At 40.8% G+C, this 23,343-nt stretch overlaps 1 protein-coding gene and 1 long non-coding RNA gene across 3 annotated transcripts in view; one reads left to right on the forward strand and one right to left on the reverse strand.

The window, feature by feature from the left end:
- Positions 1–2,448: 2,448 nt before the first annotated feature.
- The window catches only part of LOC124268704 (CD151 antigen-like), a 41,513-nt gene continuing 20,618 nt past the window's right edge, over positions 2,449–23,343 (reverse strand). For both annotated transcript variants that reach the window (XM_046703695.1, XM_046703694.1), the window contains 6 exons: positions 12,946–13,137; positions 11,666–11,740; positions 8,965–9,063; positions 8,186–8,341; positions 6,930–7,013; positions 2,449–4,641 (listed from right to left, as the gene is read on the reverse strand). In XM_046703695.1, coding sequence (XP_046559651.1) covers positions 4,576–4,641; positions 6,930–7,013; positions 8,186–8,341; positions 8,965–9,063; positions 11,666–11,740; positions 12,946–13,137 — 672 coding nt within the window. In that variant the 3' untranslated portion in view covers positions 2,449–4,575. The remainder of the gene's footprint in view (positions 4,642–6,929; positions 7,014–8,185; positions 8,342–8,964; positions 9,064–11,665; positions 11,741–12,945; positions 13,138–23,343) is intronic.
- Positions 18,282–22,561, forward strand: LOC124268705. The gene is made up of 3 exons (XR_006896333.1): positions 18,282–18,401; positions 20,222–20,227; positions 22,551–22,561. It is a non-coding gene; the product is annotated as an uncharacterized LOC124268705 (long non-coding RNA).

The raw sequence follows: 23,343 nt of genomic DNA on the forward strand, positions 1-23,343 counted from the left end.
ACAGGAGTACCAGAATTCCTACAGGGCGATACGAAACATCCACAATGCTCTAACTTAAGGTAAATATTATCATGGACAAGCATGGTGCTCATAGCCTGAATATCTACACATACCTGTTGTCTGCTTAGACACTGTCCATAAGGTACACATTACAGCAATACTGACCGACATTATTAAATATACAAAACCTGAAGCCATAACATCAGTAAAATGTATGTTACTTGGTAGTGACAGTAAAACCTTTCACAAATATCCAAGAAAAGATATTTGGATATTCACCTGGGCCCCGTTTCACAAAGTGATTGTAACTATAGTCTGTTTGACTCAAAAGCAGACCGATGAATTGCAATCTAACTCGAAAACTAATAAACATAAAATACTCAATGAAACGCTGATCATAATCAAAACATCATACCCACTCTGTGAGGTTTTTGCAGAATTCTTGTCCTACAAATAAAAAAGTTATTGAACAAACTATCATTAAAATATTGACACAGTTCACTATTTGTTACGAGGGAGGAGTGCAGAGAAAGTGACAGACAGGTGTTCGAGAAGCACGTTCACAGACAAAGTTATTGATTCATTAACCTGTGCTGTCTCCATCCGTTCTCGAACACCTGTCTGTCACTTTCTCTGCACTCCTCCCTCGTAACAAATAGTGAACTGTGTCAATATTTTAATGATAGTTTGTTAAACAACTTATTTATTTGTAGGACAAGAATTCTGCAAAAACCTCACAGAGTGGGTATGATGTTTTGATTATGATCAGCGTTTCATTGAGTATTTTATGTTTATTAGTTTTCGAGTTAGATTGCAATTCATCGGTCCGCTTTTGAGCCAAACGGACTATAACATACTTTAACATAGACTTATGACAGTCGTAGCACTACGACCGCTTTGTGAAATGGGCTCTGAATACTATCATCTCGAGTCAGGTAGACATTGGTGTAAGTGCTGATAGATAAAATAAATATTCTGAACTGGTTGCAACACACGGTCACAGAGAATGTTACGTCCCGATTCTGCAGGCAGATTACTGAAACAAATTTTGGTTGGTTTCAATTCAATTACTTTCTTTTCATACATATTTAAAGATCAATAATATTAAAATTCTATAGATATAATTTCATCTGATATAGAAGTAGTTTTAAGGAAACACTTATACAATCCCCAATTTCATTGCATTAAAGAAACATATGAAACATAAATACATATAGTACTGTCTGAATATGAAACAACAAAAAAACAATTATTAGATATTCTTCAAAATGAGACAAATTCTTTGAACACATGTCAACAATATATGTCAAAAGATGGTCACACAGCAAAGAGAATCAAACACTCTCCGAGAAATATCAATAAGCGAATAAGCAACCATTATGCAAGGGAGACAAATTTACCTTCAAGAACTCGCAGAGACAGAACTAAGGGACCAACCATTTGATCTTCCCAGGAGGGGGGTAGGGAGTTAAAGAAAAGAAAATTTTGCAGAAAATGCTTGAAAGAAATAATGATGCACCTGATACAAAATGCTTTGGAAAATAAATGATTCTGAATTGTCTTATAGTTTTACTGGTCTCGCAGTTGAAGCTGAAATTATCCAGTCGTCACATTGATGCAACCCCTCCCTGAATATCAAAATAGTTGGTACCACACTCACACAGTGCATCAAGTATTAACATTTAGCAGACTTCTACAAGAGAGCTTTGTTAGGACTTGGCAATATTTCAACTCTGATTACTAATAATCTTCTGTACTTAATACCAAAAGGACATTTAGACAAGAAGGTGAGAGTGTGTTATTACAAAAAAACAAAACACTTCAAGTCAGAGACAAATTGTTGATCATGTGAGTACTGACCATGGAAATTAGTTTGTTGTATCTCTACTTGTTACCATGGTTACAAGAATAAACCATGATTTGAGAACACGTATACAGTGTTAAAAATGGGACTTTATTGTATCTGGTAGACTGATTATTTATTTGAAATGTCTGAGTAAATTGTGCTACACTTTATATTTCATAATCAAAATCATAGTCATAATATAGTGTAAATCAATAAATATTAGAAATAGTTATGATGGTAAATAATAACTTGTGAGAAATGGAAAAAGATTTTTAACAAATGGATGAGATAAATGAATGCGAGTAGCATAAAATCTGTGATGCCGTCTCAGAATCTCCATCAGCTGGTAGTCTGGTGTGTTGGGAACAACACACACTACCATAGCTCCAGACCTTGCCTCAACAATGGCCACACGTTTTTATTAACATAGTCTACAAATCCACAAGCTCCAAACATGAAGTGTAAAAAGATAGGAAAAGCAGTGGGTTTTTTACACCACTGACCAGAAAAATATATGTTTGCAAAAAGCTCAGAAATAAATGATTAAACTTGAAATAATTAAAAACTGTCAGAATGAATCTCCCAAACTTCATCATGTTTTCCAATCTACTCTTTTTTGAAAAATAATAATAATGTATTTTATACTGGAATTTATATTTTTGACCAACCTATTAACTTCCTTTGGCCCTAAAACTGTAAACACACACACCCCACCCACCCCCAATTTTGAAAAAGAAAATCAACATCATCTGAAGCACTCATAAAATCTTGTTCACCATCATCACCTTTAAAACTGCAAAGACGAAAGAAACACCAATAAAACTTTCATATTTTACTATGTACAAACACTGATCTGTCTAAAATAGATTCAACCAATAGAATTACCAGGATTACAATTCAGTCATTTGCCACAAATTTTACATTTAATATTTTGGGGGATGTTTTTGTAGAATTTAATGGTAATATGAAAGAATAAGGTGTCCATTAACTTCAGTTGTTTTGTACGTATATGAGTGAGTGAGTGAGTGAGTGAGTGAGTTTAGTTTTACACCGCTTTTAGCAATATTCCAGCAATATCGTGGAGGGGGACACCAGAAATGGGCTTCACACATTACGCCCATGTGGGGAATCGAACCCAGGTCTTCAGCGTGACGCACAGCACCTTAACCACTAGCCTACCCCACTGCCCACGTTGCTAAAGCTCACCCTAGGAGCAACTAGGAAAATACACACGGTGAAATTTCTAAGTCGTAACGTGTTCAGTTTTACCTCAGTAAGGTCAAGGTCAGTTACAATTGTTCAAAACAGTTTTTGTACTTGAGAGCACAAATGAGACTGACATTTATGATGCATGAAGCAACAGGTTGAATGGCTTTGTATCAGTGACTATATTTGTGATAATTTACATGAGATAAATTTCACCTTTCATCTCACAATGTCTACTCTATTACGAGATCATGAGATACTTGTAAACTTAATTAATAACCTGAAGCCCGTGTCAAGCAATATCTAAGATGGGCAAGTGCATTCAGTGCATGAGTAAACAAAAGTAAAGTTTTTAAGGTCAAGGTCAAATGTGTATGGTGTATGGTATCTCTCTCTATCTTCATGACGTGAACTTTTTCTAGGTTACCATAGTTACTACATTTGTACCTCATGCAACCATTTCCCTAAAAGCTGTGCAAGACCTAAACTAACGGTGCCCACATGTAACTATGGTAACAGTGCAAGTTACAGATCAACAATAAATAGGATAAATAATTACATTAGTCATTAAGGTTATATATACAAATAAAAATAACATATAACCTGAACAGCATGGCCAGAGAGAATGGGGAACAGCTTCACAAAGGTGTTTTAGCTTATGCCAGTTACAGGTCTTTGATGACATGGCGTTACAATCCTTCTGTCACCACAGCAGCGTTATACACTAACTATCCATTGTCTAAGAGTGAGTGAGTGAGTTAAGTTTTACGCCGCACTCAGTAATATTCCAGCTATATCCATTGTCCAAGAGGGTGAGTCGTGAATTTTGAAAGTCTACCACCTCGCCCCCTCATTTCTATCACCTCACCCCTTGCTTCTATCAAACCACAGCCTTACTTCTATCACTTCACCCCCTTGCTTCTATCAAACCACAGCCTTACGTCTATCATCTCACCCCTCGCTTCTATCAAATCCCTCACTTCTATCACCTCACCCCTCACTTCTACCACCTCACCTCTCTCTTTCCGCAGCTACAATCTAGCCATACTGTTCAAGCTAGTTTGTTGACAACATCTGACTAGAGACAACTGCAATGATGTCTGTGAATCACATTCTTCCCTCCCTTCACTATTGGCACTCATCACTTACTTCACATCTTTGTCATTAAGGGAAGCAATCTTGTGAAGCGTTCATAAAATCATTTAACAAAACTTTAAAAAGGACACAAAATACTCACAATGTTCTGTGTGACAATCACAATGGACGTAACAGTATTTCAACAGCATATTGTTTATAATATTTATATTCTAATCCATGTACAAATCTGGAAATCTATGGACAATTACTTTCAACAGGGCCATCCTGTGATAAATTAGCACTTGTAATATGACGATATCATTAGTAAAGCATGGACGCAAACTTGTTGATATATAAGCCATGGCGAGCTCTCTTCGGTCGTCTGGAGTGTGTCAGTCTGTAGCACTTTGTTGACACTCAGACCATCTGACCTTCATCTTTGATTGTCAGTAACTTTCCTTGCTTTCTTTAATCTTCCGAGCCAGGCAGCAGGCGAATATTATACCAAATATCTGAAACAGGTTTACGTGGTAAATATTAATACAAAACAGATGATGCTATTAGATACCCAAGTAATCGAGAATGCTGAAATTAAAGTGACAGTTAAGATAATTGGCCCAATTATTCAACATGAACTCGACAAAGGTACCTGCTGAAGCATTCTCTTCCCTCAGAGTTTACTTGTCATATCTTCCTACGAACCTCTGTTCTAATACGGCCATATTTCCCGGTTCTCGTAAAATCCCCTAGCGGCAAAAAGTCGCAACACGAATTATCTCCCTTCTTTTTATCCAATCAGAACACGTGTTGCTTCGACTTAGATCCAGCTTGACTAATACAAACAAATGTGGGGCCACAAATGTCCCTCATCAGCAGGGAATTGTGTTGATGTGACACACAAGACATTTAATGGCTAGCTTGTCCGTTGTCAACGAGGGCGATGGAGATGCCATTGATCCGCCATTACATGACTGAGTTCTGTCTAGAAGAAACGTTTGCGCATCGCGCAGGGGAAGAGGTTCTAGTTTTCCCGAAGCATACGGAAATTACCGAGGCCTTGCGAATGATCACTTTTGAAACAACGTCGCTGATTGCACAACTAAATCTGATTGCAACCAATCACGAATCCTGAACACTCGCACCATGAAAGGGCCATATTAGAACAGAGGTTTGTAGGAAGATATGACAAGTAACTGCTGTGGGAAGAGAATGCTGCTGAAGAAGAAACCTAAGAAAATGTTACATTCTAACACACGTTTCCTATCTGATGCCATCCACTTTGGTCTTGGTGAAATGAAATCATACTAGAACCATGCCGGACTAAAGAAGCTTGTCTTACAAAACGTCGAGTAACCTACAGACATCTGACTTGTGAACACATCACTTACGTTGCTATGACACGGGAATGCATGGATGTCAGTTTCTGGGATATGACGAACATGATGTTCGGAGTATTGTCATATTCCTTCACCTCATGTACGAGTAAGAATACGCTCTGAAATTTTGTGTTCAGCATATTACGGAAGTTGACATCCATTAGTTTCCCTTTTATGTGTGTAACTTCTAAACACCGTTTAAAGACTTTATAACAGAGTATGAATTAAGGCCTGTCTGACCGCCCGAGACGGGCTAGATTTCTGACAGACGGCCAAAATTTAAAGCACGCCAGCCCAATGGTCTGGTAAAAATTTAGATAACATGTTCCATACATCTGAGTAAATTCACGATATCTTCAAATCTATTTTTCAAATAGAGCATTACATTTAGACTTGACAATTACTGTCTGAACACTGAACTATCGTATCGCGAGCTCACAGCACTGCGTTGACACTAAAACAGCGACACCTATCGATACACGGAGTCGGATTTCACTGAAATGACTGTTGTGAATAGACTGTTAGACAGTAAAATACATGTCTCAGGTTCATTAAATTATTCATTGTAACTAAAAATTTAGTTATTTTCCTTGGATTGTCTGGTCTGGTTAAATCCATTTTGGGCTGGTAACATTTTGAAGTTACCAGCCCTGATGTCTGCTGGGTTGTAACTTATTTCATACTCTGTTTACAATGAAATCACTTCATGTCTCCTGCAATCAGACCGCCTCCATTGTGTAGTGGTTAGAGCGTCCGCCCAGAGAGCGGAAGGTCGCTGGTTCGATCCCCGACCGCGTCATACCAAAAGACGTTAAAATATGGTACTTGTTAGTCCCTGTCTGGCGCTCGGCATTAATGGGTACAACAAGGACTGGTCGGCTCGGAATCAGTATAATGTGTCTGAGCGGGGTATTTATGCTTCACTGCGGCATGGTATCTCAGTGGGCTAGCACTATAAAACCAGCTTAAATCTGGGCTAGTACAAGCAGCCGCACATACACATACACATGCATGCACGTCATCATATGAGCGAAATATTCTCAAGCACGAAGTTAAACCCAATTTCACCTCACCTCCTGCAATCACTTCCATTTGGGGGAACCTAATGTCCCTTGCTAGACAAGATTAAAACAATGTCCCATGCAGAGAGACATAGAGTACTGTCATTTCTGGATGTCCTCAGATACGACATCCTTGGGCTATTCACAGACAAGACAAGTGGACATACCTGTAACCTTGGTAACCAAAGAACTAAAGAAGTAAGAAACAAGAATGAAAGTATTATCTTAACTCTTAAAGTCGACATGAAATGAAATGAGATGTATGTCTATAAAAAAGTATTGTATTAAATTCTTCATGTAGCCAGCCCAAGAATTAAGACACATAAAATGATTACATTAAGTTGTTAACATGGTGTACTGTACCTGTACACAACACAGACCCAGTCCTATCCCGCCAATCAGAATCAAGTGTTTCTTGACCGATTCCTCCAAGCGTGGGGAGCAACCCTAGAACAGGGAGAGGAACAATGATTCTAGCATGACTTTGGAGTGAGTGAGTTTAGTATTACGCCGCTTTTAGCAACATTCCAGCAATATCATGGTTGGGGACACCAGAAATGGGCTACACACATTGTACCCACTGTGGGGAATCGAACCCGGGTCTTCAGCATGACGAGCAAAGGCTTTAACCACTGGGCTACCCCACCGCCCTGCATGACTTTGATGTCACATGTGTATTTATACTGTAAACAACTCTGATCAAACAGTATATTTGACAGCCATATAGAAAACATGGAGAATCTGTACGAAATGGTAGAAGAATCTCGAAACAGTACAAGAATCTGTGTTCGAGAACTGGTACAAGAATCTGTATGTATCGAAATGGTACAAGAATCTGTCGAACGGTACAAGAATCTGTATTGAAAGCGGTACAAGAATCAGTACGGTACAAGAATCTGTATTGAAACGGTACAAGAATCTGTATCGAAACGGTACAAGAATCTGTATCGCAACGGTACAAGAATCTGTATCGAAACGGTACAAGAATCTGTATCGAAACGGTACAAGAATCTGTATCGAAATGGTACAAGAATCTGTATCGAAATGGTACAAGAATCTGTATCGAAATGGTACAAGAATCTGCATCGAAACGGTACAAGAATCTGTATCGAAACGGTACAAGAATCTGTATCGAAACGGTACAAGAATCTGTATCGAAACGGTACAAGAATCTGTATCGAAACGGTACAAATCTGTATCGAAACGGTACAAGAATCTGTATTGAAAACAGTACAAGAATCTGTATCGAAACAGTACAAGAATCTGCATCGAAACGTCGCACTCACGAAATAAAGAAGTTGTTATCCATAAAGTTTGTTCTATTTTGTCAGTAGGCATTTTGAAATAATTACATGTACAATTACAGCTCAGAAACATCTTATATACCGTCCAAATTCAATTTAGTGAGGTTGAATCTACAGGTAACTTGGATCAATATTGAAATACGATATGTTTACCTGTTATATCCTAATGCATTGTCTTAAATATGGAATTTCAAGCGTTAGAAAATAACGGTTCTTAACACATGTGGTACAAGCTAACTTTCATCACAAAACATATCACTCCTGTATTTTTGAGTCCCCCCAAGGATTAACTCAAGGCTACCAGGGGATCCATACCTTCCAGTAGATGTTGGAAGGGGAGTCACTCTTGCCGCACAACTGCATCGGGGAGATGCAGCAGCTGTCGGGCACCACATTCTCCGTGGCCGTGTCCATCTTCAGCCAGCGCGAGTAGTGCCAGTCTTTGTACGAGCCGGCGCCACAACACTGGAACTGGAGACACCATGTACAGTTAGTCCTGATCTCACAGAGCTCGATTTAGGGCTTTGTTACTTGCACTGGTGCAACCCAATATTACAAAGTGCAACCTAGTTATTAGTCTAACTTGCACCAGGTGCAACTCAATTTTTTTAGTAGGTAATGAATAAAACATCTAAATAATTCAATAGCATATTTCTTACATTACATATTGCAATAAAATCAGTGTAACTGGAATTTGGCTGGTGCAATTAGGTTTTTATCTTACGTTGCACCTGGTGCAAGTAGGTTAACATCTTTTAAATCGAGCCCTGTCTCAGTTTGTACTGCACTATATAACACATTCAGGGTACACCATGTTTGCTTTGACTGGTGGGGACACTATTCTACCCCAGACTGAGAGCATATTTCATTTCAGTTACATTTTTAATCCATAACTACATAAAACTGTCTTGCAATATTTTGGTGATGTTTATAAATTCAAATGTCCATTAGGTAAACATAAAAATCTGTGTCGTGAGTAAGAAATGACATTTTGCTCAAATTCATGTGTATGATATAGTGGTAAAAATATGCAGTATCAGTTTCTTAGAAATAGGAATCTATCCACGCAGTTCTATCAAAGGGAGGCAACTCACCTCCTTTTGCATGTCGTTGACTGCATCTGTGATGCTGTTGTAGAAGTTGTAGTTGTTGATGATTGTGTGATTCAAGTTCCTCGTCAACTCCTCTCGGATCTGAATCAGTACATAATGTGTTAACAACGCTTCGTTCATATGTTTCAAGAAGAACAGAACTAAACACTCTAACACGGTCCTGTATTTAGTACTGTATACAATCAACCTATTCCACTCCACACAGTAAATGCTCGGACTCTGGGTGGCGAAGACAAATTCCATAAAAAGGATCGTCCATACTCAACCATATTCTAGCAACATACCAGCATCCTGATAACAGATTTGGTTGGTTTGTTGTTTAACGCCCGACTCAATAATCAAGTCTGGACCAGACAATCCAGTGAGCATCAATCTACACAATTGGGATACGATGACATGTATCAACCCAGTCAGCGAGCCTTGCCACCCGATCCCGATATGACATCAACCAAGTCAGCGAGCCTGACCACCCGATCCCGATATGACATCAACCAAGTCAGCGAGTCTGACCACCCGATCCCGATATGACATCAACCAAGTCAGCGAGCCTGACCACCTGATCCCGATATGACATCAACCAAGCCAGCGAGCCTGACAACCCGATCCCGATATGACATCAACCAAGTCAGCGAGCTTGACAACCCGATCCCGATATAACATCAACCAAGTCAGCGAGCCTGACCACCCGATCGATATGACATCAACCAAGTCAGCGAGCCTGACCACCCGATCGATATGACATCAACCAAGTCAGCGAGAGCCTGACCACCCGATCGATATGACATCAACCAAGTCAGCGAGCCTGACCACCCGATCCCGATATGACATCAACCAAGTCAGCGAGCCTGACCACCTGATCCCAATATGACATCAACCAAGCCAGCGAGCCTGACCACCCGATCCCGATATGACATCAACCAAGCCAGCGAACCTGACCACCCGATCCCGATATGACATCTAACAAGTCAGCGAGCCTGACCACCCGATCCCGATATGACATCAACCAAGCCAGCGAGCCTGACCACCCGATCCCGATATGACATCTAACAAGTCAGCGAGCCTGACCACCCGATCGATATAAGCATCAACCAAGTCAGCGAGCCTGACCACCCGATCCCGATATGACATCAACCAAGCCAGCGAGCCTGACCACCCGATCCCGATATGACATCAACCAAGTCAGCGAGCCTGACCACCCGATCCCGATATGACATCAACCCAGTCAGCGAGTCTGACCACCCGATCCCGATATGACATCTAACAAGTCAGTTAGCCTGACCACCCGATCCCGATATGACATCTAACAAGTCAGCGAGCCTGACCACCCAATCCCGATATAACATCTAACAAGTCAGCGAGCCTGACCACCCGATCGATATGACATCTAACAAGTCAGCGAGCCTGATCCCGATCGATATGACATCTAACAAGTCAGCGAGCCCGACCACCCAATCCCAATATAACATCTAACAAGTCAGCGAACCTGACCACCTGATCCCAATATGACATCTAACAAGTCAGCGAGGCCTGACCACCCGATCGATATGACATCAACTCCAGTCAGCCGAGTCTGACCACCCGATCGATATGACATCTAACAAGTCAGTTAGCCTGACCACCCGATCCCGATATGACATCTAACAAGTCAGCGAGCCTGACCACCCGATCCCGATATAACATCTAACAAGTCAGCGAGCCTGACCACCCGATCCCGATATGACATCTAACAAGTCAGCGAGCCTGACCACCCGATCCCGATATAACATCAACCAAGTCAGCGAGCCTGACCACCCGATCCCGATATGACATCAACCAAGCCAGCGAGCCTGACCACCCGATCCCGATATGACATCAACCCAGTCAGCGAGTCTGACCACCCGATCCCGATATGACATCAACCCAGTCAGCGAGTCTGACCACCCGATCCCGATATGACATCTAACAAGTCAGTTAGCCTGACCACCCGATCCCGATATGACATCTAACAAGTCAGCGAGCCTGACCACCCGATCCCGATATAACATCTAACAAGTCAGCGAGCCTGACCACCCGATCCCGATATGACATCTAACAAGTCAGCGAGCCTGACCACCCGATCGATATGACATCTAACAAGTCAGCGAGGTCGACCACCCAATCCCAATATAACATCTAACAAGTCGAACCTGACCACCTGATCCCAATATGACATCTAACAAGTCAGCGAGCCTGACCACCCGATCCCGATATGACATCAACCCAGTCAGCGAGTCTGACCACCCGATCCCGATATGACATCTAACAAGTCAGTTAGCCTGACCACCCGATCCCGATATGACATCTAACAAGTCAGCGAGCCCGACCACCCAATCCCAATATAACATCTAACAAGTCAGCGAGCCTGACCACCCGATCCCGATATGACATCTAACAAGTCAGCGAGCCTGACCACCCGATCCCGATATGACATCTAACAAGTCAGCGAGCCTGACCACTCGATCCTGTTAGTCGCCTCTTGCAACAAGCATGGTTGCTGAAGACCAATTCTTACCTGGATCTTCACAGGGCCTGATAAGAGAACATAGGCCAGACAAACCTGTGACTGACAGCATGAGCACCGATCCAAGCTGTTGGAATACACTTTGAGAACTACCCTACCTCCTGGTAATGGTATTTGCTTTCTGTATATGTCAAATCAACTTACTGCTCCTTCGTACATGTAGGCCAGCACTCCAGCCACAGCCTCCAGCAGGAAGATCACCAACAGCAGGAAGGCGTACTGGCAAGTAGACGTGTCATCATTAATACACTGGTATTACTGTCTGGTGTTTAACATTAAGAAACAGAGGGACACTTAAGTACATAACCATGTTCTGATTACAGTATCAACTGTTGGAAACTTTAAATGAGTTTGGTTTTCTGTCGCTCTTAGCAATACTCCAGCAGTATCACGGCAGGGGACACCAGAAATGGGCTTCATGCATTGTACCCATGAGGGGAATCGAACCCGGGTCTTCGGAGTGACCAGCGGACGCTTTAACCATTAGGCTACCCCATTGCCCCGAGAAACTTTGAGACAGAGTGAGTGAATTGTGATTATCTGCATGTAACGGATCCATTAGAGTTAATGATTTACCTGTGATAGGGTGTACCTACAGTTAATGATCTACCTGTGATGGGTGCACCTACAGTTCATGATCTACCTGTGATGGGGTCATTTCATGGATTGTCACTCTTCACACTGAACATCTCAATGAACATAATTTAAGCTGAGCTTTATCCATCACGTACTGTACTACCATTATGTCATGTTTGGAACCTAGCATTCAGTCTACCAACACATAACTGACAGGGCCATGCCCCTCTACCATCCTGCTGTGATTATCAACTGCACAGACTATACAGAACTGCACGTTAAATTAACAGGTTGTAAACTGTATCTGAAGTATTTCCAGTTGTACGTCATTAAATGAGTGAGTTTAGTTTTACGCCGCACTCAGCAATATTCCAGCTATATGGCGACGGTCTGTAAATAATCGAGTCTGGACCAGACAATCCAGTGATCAACAACATGAGCATCAATCTATTCAATTAATATACGATGACATGTGTCAACCAAGTCAGCGAGCCTGACCACCTGATCCCGTTAGTCACCTCTTACGACAAGCATGGGTTACTGAAGGCTCATTCTAACCCGGACCTTCACGGGTCAGAGATCCAAGGATCAACCTGGGTCCATCTATATTCAAGTCATTAAGTTCAATCATGTCAGCTTATGATGATTTAAACTCCACAAAGAGATGTACACAATAAAACTACTTTCAAAAGACCCTCAAACATTGGTATGACACTGACAGACAATAACATATTCTGGGATTCAAACCCAAAACTCGGTGATCCTGGCACATCCAAGGTAAGCAACTCTACACAGGAAGCTGTAGAGCCTTATTAACAAATGAAAGAATGCAGGCTAAGCATTGTTACCGAGACGAGGCAGCATCGATTATCTTTGACTGTGCCAAGACATCCGAGGATTCCCACGAAGATGATGATGGTGCCGATGGCGAGGAAGAGGAAGGTGGTGGCGGGGTAGGTGTTGTTGCCGAGGAGGCTGACATAACGGTGCTTGTTGACAATTGTCCATATCCCCATAATCAGGAACGCCAGACCAGTCGCCTACAAACAAGAATCATATATTTAAATTCCACACCAATTATAAACACTGATCATGCTTATACATCTCAAAGATTCATGCATAGATTTTTATATCTTCGCTCGTTTAATGACCCACTTCCTGTATTCCAGCTCGACAACATCTGCAAACAACTGAGAATGGACCAGACAATCCAGTGATTGACATCATGAGCATCGATCTATGCAAATGGGACAAGATGATATGATCATTAAGTTAGACTAACTCTTAGTCCCTGAATACATTTAATTTTCATAGTAACAACTATAGTCCATTTGGCTCAAAAGCGGACCGATGAATTGCAATCTAACTCGAAAACTAATGAACATATAATACTCAATAAAACGCTGATCATAATCAAAACATCAGACCAACTCTGTGATTTGTTTGCAGAATTTATGTCCTAAAAATAAAAAAGTTGTTTAACAAACTATCATTAAAATTTTGACACAGTTCTCTATTTGTTACGAGGGAGGAGTGCAAAGAAAGGGACAGCCAGGTGTGCGAGAAATGATGGAGACGGCACAGCAAAGGTTAATGAATCAATAGCTTTGTCGGTACGTGCTTCTCTAACACCTGTCTGTCCCTTTCTTTGCACTCCTCCCTCGTAACAAATAGAGAACTGTGTCAAAATTTAATGATAGTTTGTTAAACAACTTTTTTAATTTTAGGACATAAATTCTGCAAACAAATCACAGAGTTGGTCTGATGTTTTGATTATGATCAGCGTTTCATTGAGTATTATATGTTTATTAGTTTTCGAGTTAGATTGCAATTCATCGGTCCGCTTTTGAGCCAAACAGACTATAAACCCATTTAAAATGAAAAGGAACCCCAGTGAGTTGGGAGCTTCAGGGGAAATCTAGACTTGCTTCATTTAAGGCTTTAGCATTGCAGGGAGGGCTAGGCTGTAGGGAAAATAATGTGGTTCAGGGACTGTGAGACCTGAGGAAATCTAGACTTGCTTCATTTAGGGCTTTAGCGCTGCAGGAAGGGCTAGGCTGTAGGGAAATAATATGGTTCAGGGACTAGAGACCTGAGGAAATCTAGACTTGCTTCAATAGCTGCAGGAATGGTTGTAGGAAAATAACTGTGGTTGGGACTGTGACCTGAGGAAATCTAGACTTGCTTCATTTAGGGCTTTAGCATTGCAGGGAGGGCTAGGCTGTAGGGAAAATAATGTGGTTCAGGGACTGTGTGACCTGAGGAAATCTAGACTTGCTTCATTTAGGGCTTTAGCATTGCAGGGACTGGAGGGCTAGGCTGTAGGGAAAATAATGTGGTTCAGGGACTGTGTAGGAGACCTGAGGAAATCTAGACTTGCTTCATTTAGGGCTTTAGCATTGCAGGGACTTGCTTCATTTAGGGGCTAGGCTGTAGGGAAAATAATGTGGTTCAGGGACTGTGAGACTGTAGGGAAAATAATGTGGTTGAGAGGAAATCTAGACTTTGCTTCATTTAGGGCTTTAGCATTGCAGGGTGGGCTAGGCTGTAGGGAAAATAATGTGGTTCAGGGACTGTGAGACCTGAGGAAATCTAGACTTGCTTCATTTAGGGCTTTAGCATTGCAGGTTGGTCTAGGCAGTAGTGAGTGAGTGAGTATAGTTTTATGACGCTTTTAGCAATATTCCAGCAAGACCATGGCGAAAATAATGTGGGGGACACCAGAAATGGCTTCACACATTGTGGACGCCCATTGACCATGGCGAGGGGGACACCCAGAAATGGCTTCACACATTGTACCCACCCGGTCTTTGGCATGATGAGTGAATGCTTTAACCACTAGGCTACCCCACCGCCCCGCTAGGCATAAGGGAAAATAATGTGGTTCAGGGAATGTGAAACAGACAACATCCAAGTCGGTGAGCCTGACCTCCCAATCCTGTGTGTTGCCTTTACGAAGAGCATGGTTCTGGAGACCAATTCTTATCAGGCTGACTGACTGACTGAGTTTGGTTTTACGCCGCTTTTAGCAATATTCCAGCAACATCACGGCGGGGGACACCAGAAATTGGCTTCACACATTGTACCCATGTGGGGATTCGAACCCGGGTCTTCGGCGTGACGAGCCAACGCTTTGACCACTAGGCTACCCCACCGCCCCATTCTTATCAGGATCTCTACAGGGTTCATGCACAAGTGGGGACATGCCTGAAGTGGGCTAAAGAATGTCACAAATTTTTAACCATAGGTGAGAGGAATATTACAAAGAATTTATATTTTATGAGAATCGAAAATCGTGTTAATAGCCATCCATGCCCAACTTCAACTGTGAGTAGGTTTAGTGTGCAGGTGGACACAGTTTCAGTACTATCGGAGGACAGTAATGCAGGACAAGGCATAGATAGATTTTTTTACACTGTGAAAACAGAACAAACTATAAGGACCATAATTTGGGCATGTCTAGCATACAGCACATCCTTGCAACCAAGAAACACAGAAAATTAAGATGGAAATCAGTGCTTTCTCTTAACACCACCAAACAAATACGTAAAATGTATTTTAAAAATGGCCCTTGCTATCTATATAAAATATTTTTTAAATAATTGAAATAAAAAACTCATCAATAAAAGTTTAAAATACAACAAACTACCATGATCCCTCTTCATCTCAAACCCAATTTTTTCCCCTCCTTTCTTCACATTTTTTTAAAAATCCCAGATATGCTTAAACTTGGGGCCTATCAACACTAATACTGACTGACTGAGTTTGGTTTTACGCCGCTTTTAGGAATATCCCAGCAACATTACGGCGGGGGACACCAGAAATGGGCTTCCTACATTGTACCCATAAAGGGATTTGAACCCGGGTCTTCGGCGTGACGAGCCAACGCTTTAACCACTAGGCTACCCCACCGCCCCTTCAACACTAATAACAGAGAAACCTATTCACTAATTACCTATTTACTCACTTAACAAACTAGTTGCATAACTTCAATAAAGGCCTCCTAATTCCATTCTTCCCTGGCATAGCATTGAGACCCAAAACAATCAAATATTTTTCAGCCTAATTGGTAAAACTCTGTCCAACTCAGCAGCTGTTCCGTGTAAGATAAACACGATAAAGTCCCTGTACTTCATCACACATGTAACAATCTGCTGACTCGGCTGTTTCTTTACACATAGCTAACCAGCCCGGTGGGAGACCCAGACCTGTGATCCTGCACCCCACTTGAGTGTATCCAGCCCTTCATTAATCCACTGGGACAGGCAGGGAGGGCAGCAGTTTGTACATGGCGGTAATGCCTGGCTGACAGCTGCTCTCAGAGCTGATAAACCCACTACACCTTCAGACAGACCGACTTTACTGTGGGTTTATAGCATTGTAAAGGTGCAACATGATAACAATTGTTTAAAAGAGTATGTCAGATATGATTATATTTCTTCAGCTATCATATTCTGATAAAGAAATTTTCCAGTCCCTCCTGGAATCCACGATTCCACTGTTGCAGAATAAAACGCGGAAAATACCTTTTGAAGCAGAAAGATGTCTGGTTCGCGGAAAACGCATTTTTATGCAGAAAACCTGCAGAAATTCCCATTTTCTGCCGCTGGATTGACTTATTTTGAAAGTTGAATCAAGATTGACTATCAACCAAAACGAAAAGCAGGGGTAAATGTCAAAAGTATGACTGATTATACAAAACCAAACTGAGACATTTGTTATATGACAATATTTCCAAAATATTCACGAATAAAGATGATTTATTCATAAAGTAATCTTTTCTTAAGCACCTTACAATAATATTACTTGAATGTGACACTGCAATTATGTTCACAAAATCGATTTTTTTAAAGATAAAATTATATTATTTTGTTGTTTTTAACTGCCGAATTTTGAAAAATAGGATGCAGAATTTACTTAAATTTACCACGGAATTCTTAAAAATTTGTTGCAAAATCCAGGAGGGATTGATATTCCCTGGTGATAACAGATCAAATATCTTAAGACTTCACCAAGATTTCAGAAAGCAGAGCTGAATCAATGAAGCATGTGTCAGTGGGAATAAATTTTTTTAATGCATTTTAAACGCATACTTCCATGGTTGCAATAAATTATTTGGATAATGAAATCCTGTTTATCATAAAGAAAATAAACATGAAATTAACTAAAGGGGTTAAAATAGGGTTCATATATATCCAAGAAAGTAAATGACGTTTTTCATTTAGCTACTCAAAACAAGCTAAGTGAATGAGTTTAGATTTGCGCCACTTTTAGCAATATGGTGGGGGACACCAGAAATGGGCTTCATACATTGTACCCAGGTTCTCAGCATAACGAGCGGATGCTTAACCACTAGGCTACCCCACTGCCCCGCTACCCCGCTAGTGCTACCCCACTGCCCGCTACCCCACTGCCCCGCTAGTGCTACCCCACTGCCCCGCTACCCCACTGCCCGCGCTTAGTGCTACCCCACTGCCCGCTACCCTATGCCCCCGCTGCCCCCCAAAACGAGCTAAGAACACTCTCGGTTGGAAAGCAAGTTACAATTTTACTCACAAGGTACAACACTGCAACTTAAACAAAAATATATAAAACCAGATTTACACACAAAGAGAAGCAATAATCAAATACATCAATTGTAAATGATGACAGGTACATGACGGACTGAGTGGTATTTGAGGTATGTATGTTGGAGTTCCATGTAAGAAGTGTTTATTTAGTGTTATCGTAACCTTTCACACCCCAATTATACACTAAGCCCATCTTCAACACTATAAAACCAGCCAATCAGTTCCAAATAACTCAGCTGACAGTTCAGCCGATCTATGCAAGCACTGGCATACTGACACATACTTCCTGGGTCACGAAACCTCCTCCACATTGAGAGGCAGGCCAACATACTTTATTTCTAGATAACCCTGGTCTTTGAAGTTACTAAATGTTTATACATATATATAAAAGTTAGGAGGTGCATATATTTTTTTTAATTTAATTAATTTTCTTTAAAGAAAACATGTATGCCATGTGTCATGTATGCCTTTACTTTTAAGTTCTTTGAGAGGCAATTTAGAAGTTGTAAAGATGAAGGAAAACCAACTTCTATGGATAGTCAACTTCTTAATTGCAATGAGTGCGGCGTTTCTGTGTAGGTTCTAACACCATTATCACTTGTAAACTATGTTATATACTGAACAACATTAGAAACTCACCACACAAAAATGCACCGACAATGCTCAGTTATCATGGATACATTTCAGTCTGACAGGGATATTTCATATTATATGGGTGGTGCGTTTCTAATGTTGTTCAGTATATTTGGGATTACACTTTCTCAGTAAAGTATAGATTCTAGTCCCTTTTTGGTTGAGTCCCACTTGGGATTTGAACCCACACAGCGGTGGCTGAGCAGGTTAGGCGGCTGACTTTGTGTCCTGGCAATTCGGTGCCTGACTCTGACGGTGTGGGTTCGAATCCCGGATGGGACTCAACCAAAAAAAAGTACTAGAATCTGTACTTTACTAAGAAAGTGTAATCCCAAATATAACATCTGTTACATTTGACCACTTTCTAAATGGTATTGTTTATTCATAACCATTGCTTGATGACAATGCTAGTACAAACACCGAAACATCGCACGCATTGCAAAAAAGAAGTTGACTATCCATAGACCTTGGTTTCCCTATTCCTTTACTTGCAAATGTGTGTTACAAGAAACCACCAAAAGAACAAGGTGGTTGTCCGATTATTAGGGTTGGGGTTTGTTTCAGATCAGCAAGTTTATGAGATCCAATAATGAGCACAAAATGTATACTTGTATCACTAATGAATAATACTGACAGACACAGGGGCGGATACAGCTTTTTTAGAAAGGGGGGGTGCATACTTTTGAGAAAAGGGAGGGTGCACATGTCATTTTCATCCGAATTTCTATGGTTTAGGAGAAAAGGGGTGCACCCCTGCACCCCCATTCTGGATCCGCCTATGAGACAGATGATCTTATCTAGTACTGACAGGTAACCTTTCCAAGATGCTGAAGTGCAATGAAAATGTGACATTATGAGATACAGTCAAATCCCGATGAGTCGAATCGCTGGGGACCAAGTAAAAGATTCGGCTTATCGATGTATTCGAGACATAGGTATGTCTATGAGGGTAGAAAAAAAAGATGATTGAATATTGAACAATTCCTTTATTCAGCACATCATATCTAAATATAGCACAACAATACATTAGGTGACATAGATAATGGATAATAATGGATAATGGAAACAAACATTATACAAATGAGAACACATTTCAATACTAGCACAATAAAATGCAAAATACATGTACATTTACCTCTTAAAATCCATGAACAAAATCTATCGGCAATCGATAGGTATACTTGTACATGCCGCCATCTTGAATCTTATTAATACAAAAAGATGAACTCACTTCTGGAAAAAGTCTGACATTAATGTTTGTTTCTGTGAATTTCCCTTACATTTATCCACAAATTCACAGACGCTTGCCAAGTGGGAAAAATGTTCGTTGTTTGTACCTGGGACCGACTCGAGAAATTCCTCCAGTCCTTCACAGAACCAAGTAAAAAGAGCGTTAGGCGGAATTTCAAACTCTCTCGCAATTTCACTCTTGGATTTGGTACCTGCCTCCACTGCAGTGATCGCTGCAAACGTCTTGTCAATAGTGTGCACTTTTAGAATGCGCTTATGTTTTGGAGTTGATGTTTCCGATCTGTTTATCCCCCCAGATTGCTGGGAACATTGTAACTCCGCCATGATATACAGATGATGAATAGTTATAACCGAATGAAAGCTGCTATATAACGCAACCGATTTGATTGAGTTAACTCAATGTCATGTGCTAATTCTTCCGTTTCCGTAAAATCACTAATCTGCCTTTTGAACTCACCCGACAATAGCGGAAAGGTGCGAGCCGCGCTGGTTTGTTAATTGGATCAGTTAGTTGGATCACCAATTAACTTTTCATTGACTGACTTCGGCTTATGTATACAAGATTACTATTGTTTGAATCTCATGGGACCAAATTTCCATTTCGAGTCATCGTGTGTATTTATGAGACGAATTCGTGTAACCGGAAATCAAATGATGACAAAAATAGCAGGGAATGGTCGGGACCGACAGGTACTTCGTGTTATGCATAATATTCGAGACACCGGCATTCGACTCATCGGGATTTGACTGTATATGTAAATTTATATTATTAACATATTTTATTAAAAACTTTGATTGGAATTTTCCATTTTGGTCATATTGAGTACTAGTATATACAGAAGGGGGGAAATGTATTATCTGCAAGTGTTTTTTTATATCAAGCCTAAGAAATTACCAAGTGTTGCAAATGAGACCATATGTCACAAAAACTTGTCTTTCTTATGTAAAGATCATTAATTAACATACAAATTGTTGAAAGAAACTGCCACAGAAAGTTTGACTAGACAAACAATGGAACATGAACTAGAAAGTTAGTAGCAAATTCAAACTTTTATAGTTTCTATTTCCTAAAAGATATTCACGGAAATGGGCAGTCAGATATAAGTAGAATTTTCACGATTTTTTATTTTTCACAAAAGGGGTACGGAAGTGAGTAGGAAGTACTGTAGAGCTTTGAAACTTTTTATCTAACAAAAATAAAACTTCAAAGATGAATTGTGAAGTGTTACCCTGAACCATGGATGAGTGAGTGAGTGAGTGAGTGAGTGAGTGAGAGGAGTGAGTGAGTGAGTGAGTGAGTGAGTGAGTGAGTGAGTGAGTGAGTGAGTGACTGAGTGAGTGAGTATAGTTTTACGCTGCTTTTACTTAGCAATCTTCCAGCAATATCACGGCGGGAGACACCAGAAAAGGGCTTCAAACATTTTACCCATGTGGGGAATCGAACCTGGGTCTTTAACATGATGAGCGAACGCTTTAACCATTAGGCTACCCCACTGCCCCTGAACCTTAGATGCATATTGTTGTTTTTAAGTAAAGTGAGTGAGTATGGTTTTATGCTGCCTTTCGCAATATTGTAGCAATATCAGGGTTAGGAACACCAGAAATGGGTTTTGCATATTGTGCCATGTGGGAATCAAACCCAGGCCTTCGGTGTGATAAGTAAACACATTAACCACTAGGCCATGCCCTCGCCCATTTTCAAGAAAATGATTGCAATTGGCACAGACCAAATACACTGCATCCAGAGAGACATACAACAATTCACTGAACCAAATTCTAGGGCTGGTACGATTCACCTATGTGCATGCATCGTGATACATATCGTATCGCAGGTAAAATATCACGATATGTATCGTATCGTGACATAGTGTATCGTCCCAGCCCTACCAAATTCTGGGCAAGAAATATACATTTCCTCTTGTTATTGTCTTCATTATATCTTACAGCACGCAGCACTACTTCATTACCTCACAGGACCGGTGAAAACACTGCTGGAATTATTAATAAGACTGACTGACTGACTGAGTTTGGTTTTACGCCGCTTTTAGCAATATTCCAGCAACATCACGGCGGGGAACACCAGAAATGGGCTTCACACATTGTACCCAAGTGGGGATTCGAACCCGGGTCTTCAGCGTGACGAGCCAATGCTTTAACCACTAGGCTACCCCACCGCCCCGATTAATAAGATGTCCTCTTGACTACTAGTTTTTAAGGTTAGGTAAAACCCAGGTCAGGTTGTAATTATGAGGGATATAGAGAAGGAATACTTCACATATATGACTAGGTACAGGGCAGATATACTGTCAAAGCAATGCTTGGTCTCTGAACATTTGCAATTTTGAAAGAATCAAATAACTCCAATAAATTAAAAAGGATACCAGTTACCACAGTGATACAGAACCTGAAGGAAAAAATAGACATGCTTTATTTGGGGCTTTTGCATTACAGAAAGGCTGGACAGACGGGAAATATTGGATTCTGTGAGACAGACTGGATATAATGTAACCCCCATATCGCCTTGCTATTGTATACAACACTGTGTCATACTGGGTCATGCTAGGTCACACTAGGTCACACGAAATGTACATTGATTACATTTCCTAGCACCTAGTCATATAGTATTAGAAGGCTCTGTGTGTCATGTGTGAGTCATTTGAGATTGGCGTCTTAACTACGCTGGCAGATAAAGTGGTTGAGATACAGAAATAATACGAATCAAACCCATGAATGATCTTTCAAGTTGCAAGCATACATGAGTAGATTGCACAAAGTTACAAACACAATAGTAATAGTTACAAACACATAAAACAGGTTGTCTCACGGAGCCTCCAACCTGCCAGGAATCCAAATTAGAACATTTTATGGTTCCAGGAAACTATGTTCATTGTAAGATGCAACTAGATGCATTCAGTGGTAAGGCTCATTGACCAAGTTCATTGTATGTCATTGTACTCTAACTGTGTGGCTGGAGACTCATGATGTCAATCACAGGATAGTCTGGTTCAGTTATTTACAGACTGGGGCGGTGGGGTAACCATGTGGTTGAAGCATAAATTGGCTCAGCACGCCAAAGACCCAGGTTCGATTCTCAACATGTGTGAGTGGGTGAGTGAGTGAGTTGGGTTTTACGCCGCTTTTAGCAATATTCCAGCAACATCACGGCGGGGGACACCATAAATGGGCTGTACACATTGTGCCCATGTGGGGATTCGAACCCGGGTCGTCAGCGTGACGAGCCGAAGCTTTAACCATTAGGCTACCCCATCGCCCTCTCAACATGTGTACAATATGTTACAGGGGTGTCACTAAGCTACCATTATAAAAAAAAGCCCGGGCTTACACATGATTGTTGCTCAAATGGATGGGCAATCAATACTTAAATCTAAATATAAAGCTTTGCAAGCTATTGGGCTTACACGAAAAAACATGGCTTACTACGCGCCTGTGTTAAGTCCACAGGTGTTCCCCCACCGTCATATTAATGGAATATTGCTACAAGCAGGTAAAAACTCACTCACTGTTTGCAGACTGAATCACAGAGCTAGATTATTGCTGAGCACTAGAGGTGGTCCGATTAATTGAAATAATCGAAGATTGGTCGGAGTGACTAAACGACCAAGCAATCGATCATAATTTCTCATAATCGAACACAACCAATTCTGGAACACTTGTTTTCATTAACAATATTTTTCACATGGTTGGTTTTGTCTTATATTTTTGAAGCACTACAAGCACGTTTCAAGTCATGATTAAATTTATCTTAAAGATTCCAAGAAATTTATGTTCCTA

Source organism: Haliotis rubra, unplaced genomic scaffold (genome assembly GCF_003918875.1).
Source record: "Haliotis rubra isolate DU_JTF1 unplaced genomic scaffold, ASM391887v1 Scf14, whole genome shotgun sequence".
Classification (NCBI taxonomy): Eukaryota; Metazoa; Mollusca; class Gastropoda; order Lepetellida; family Haliotidae; genus Haliotis; species Haliotis rubra.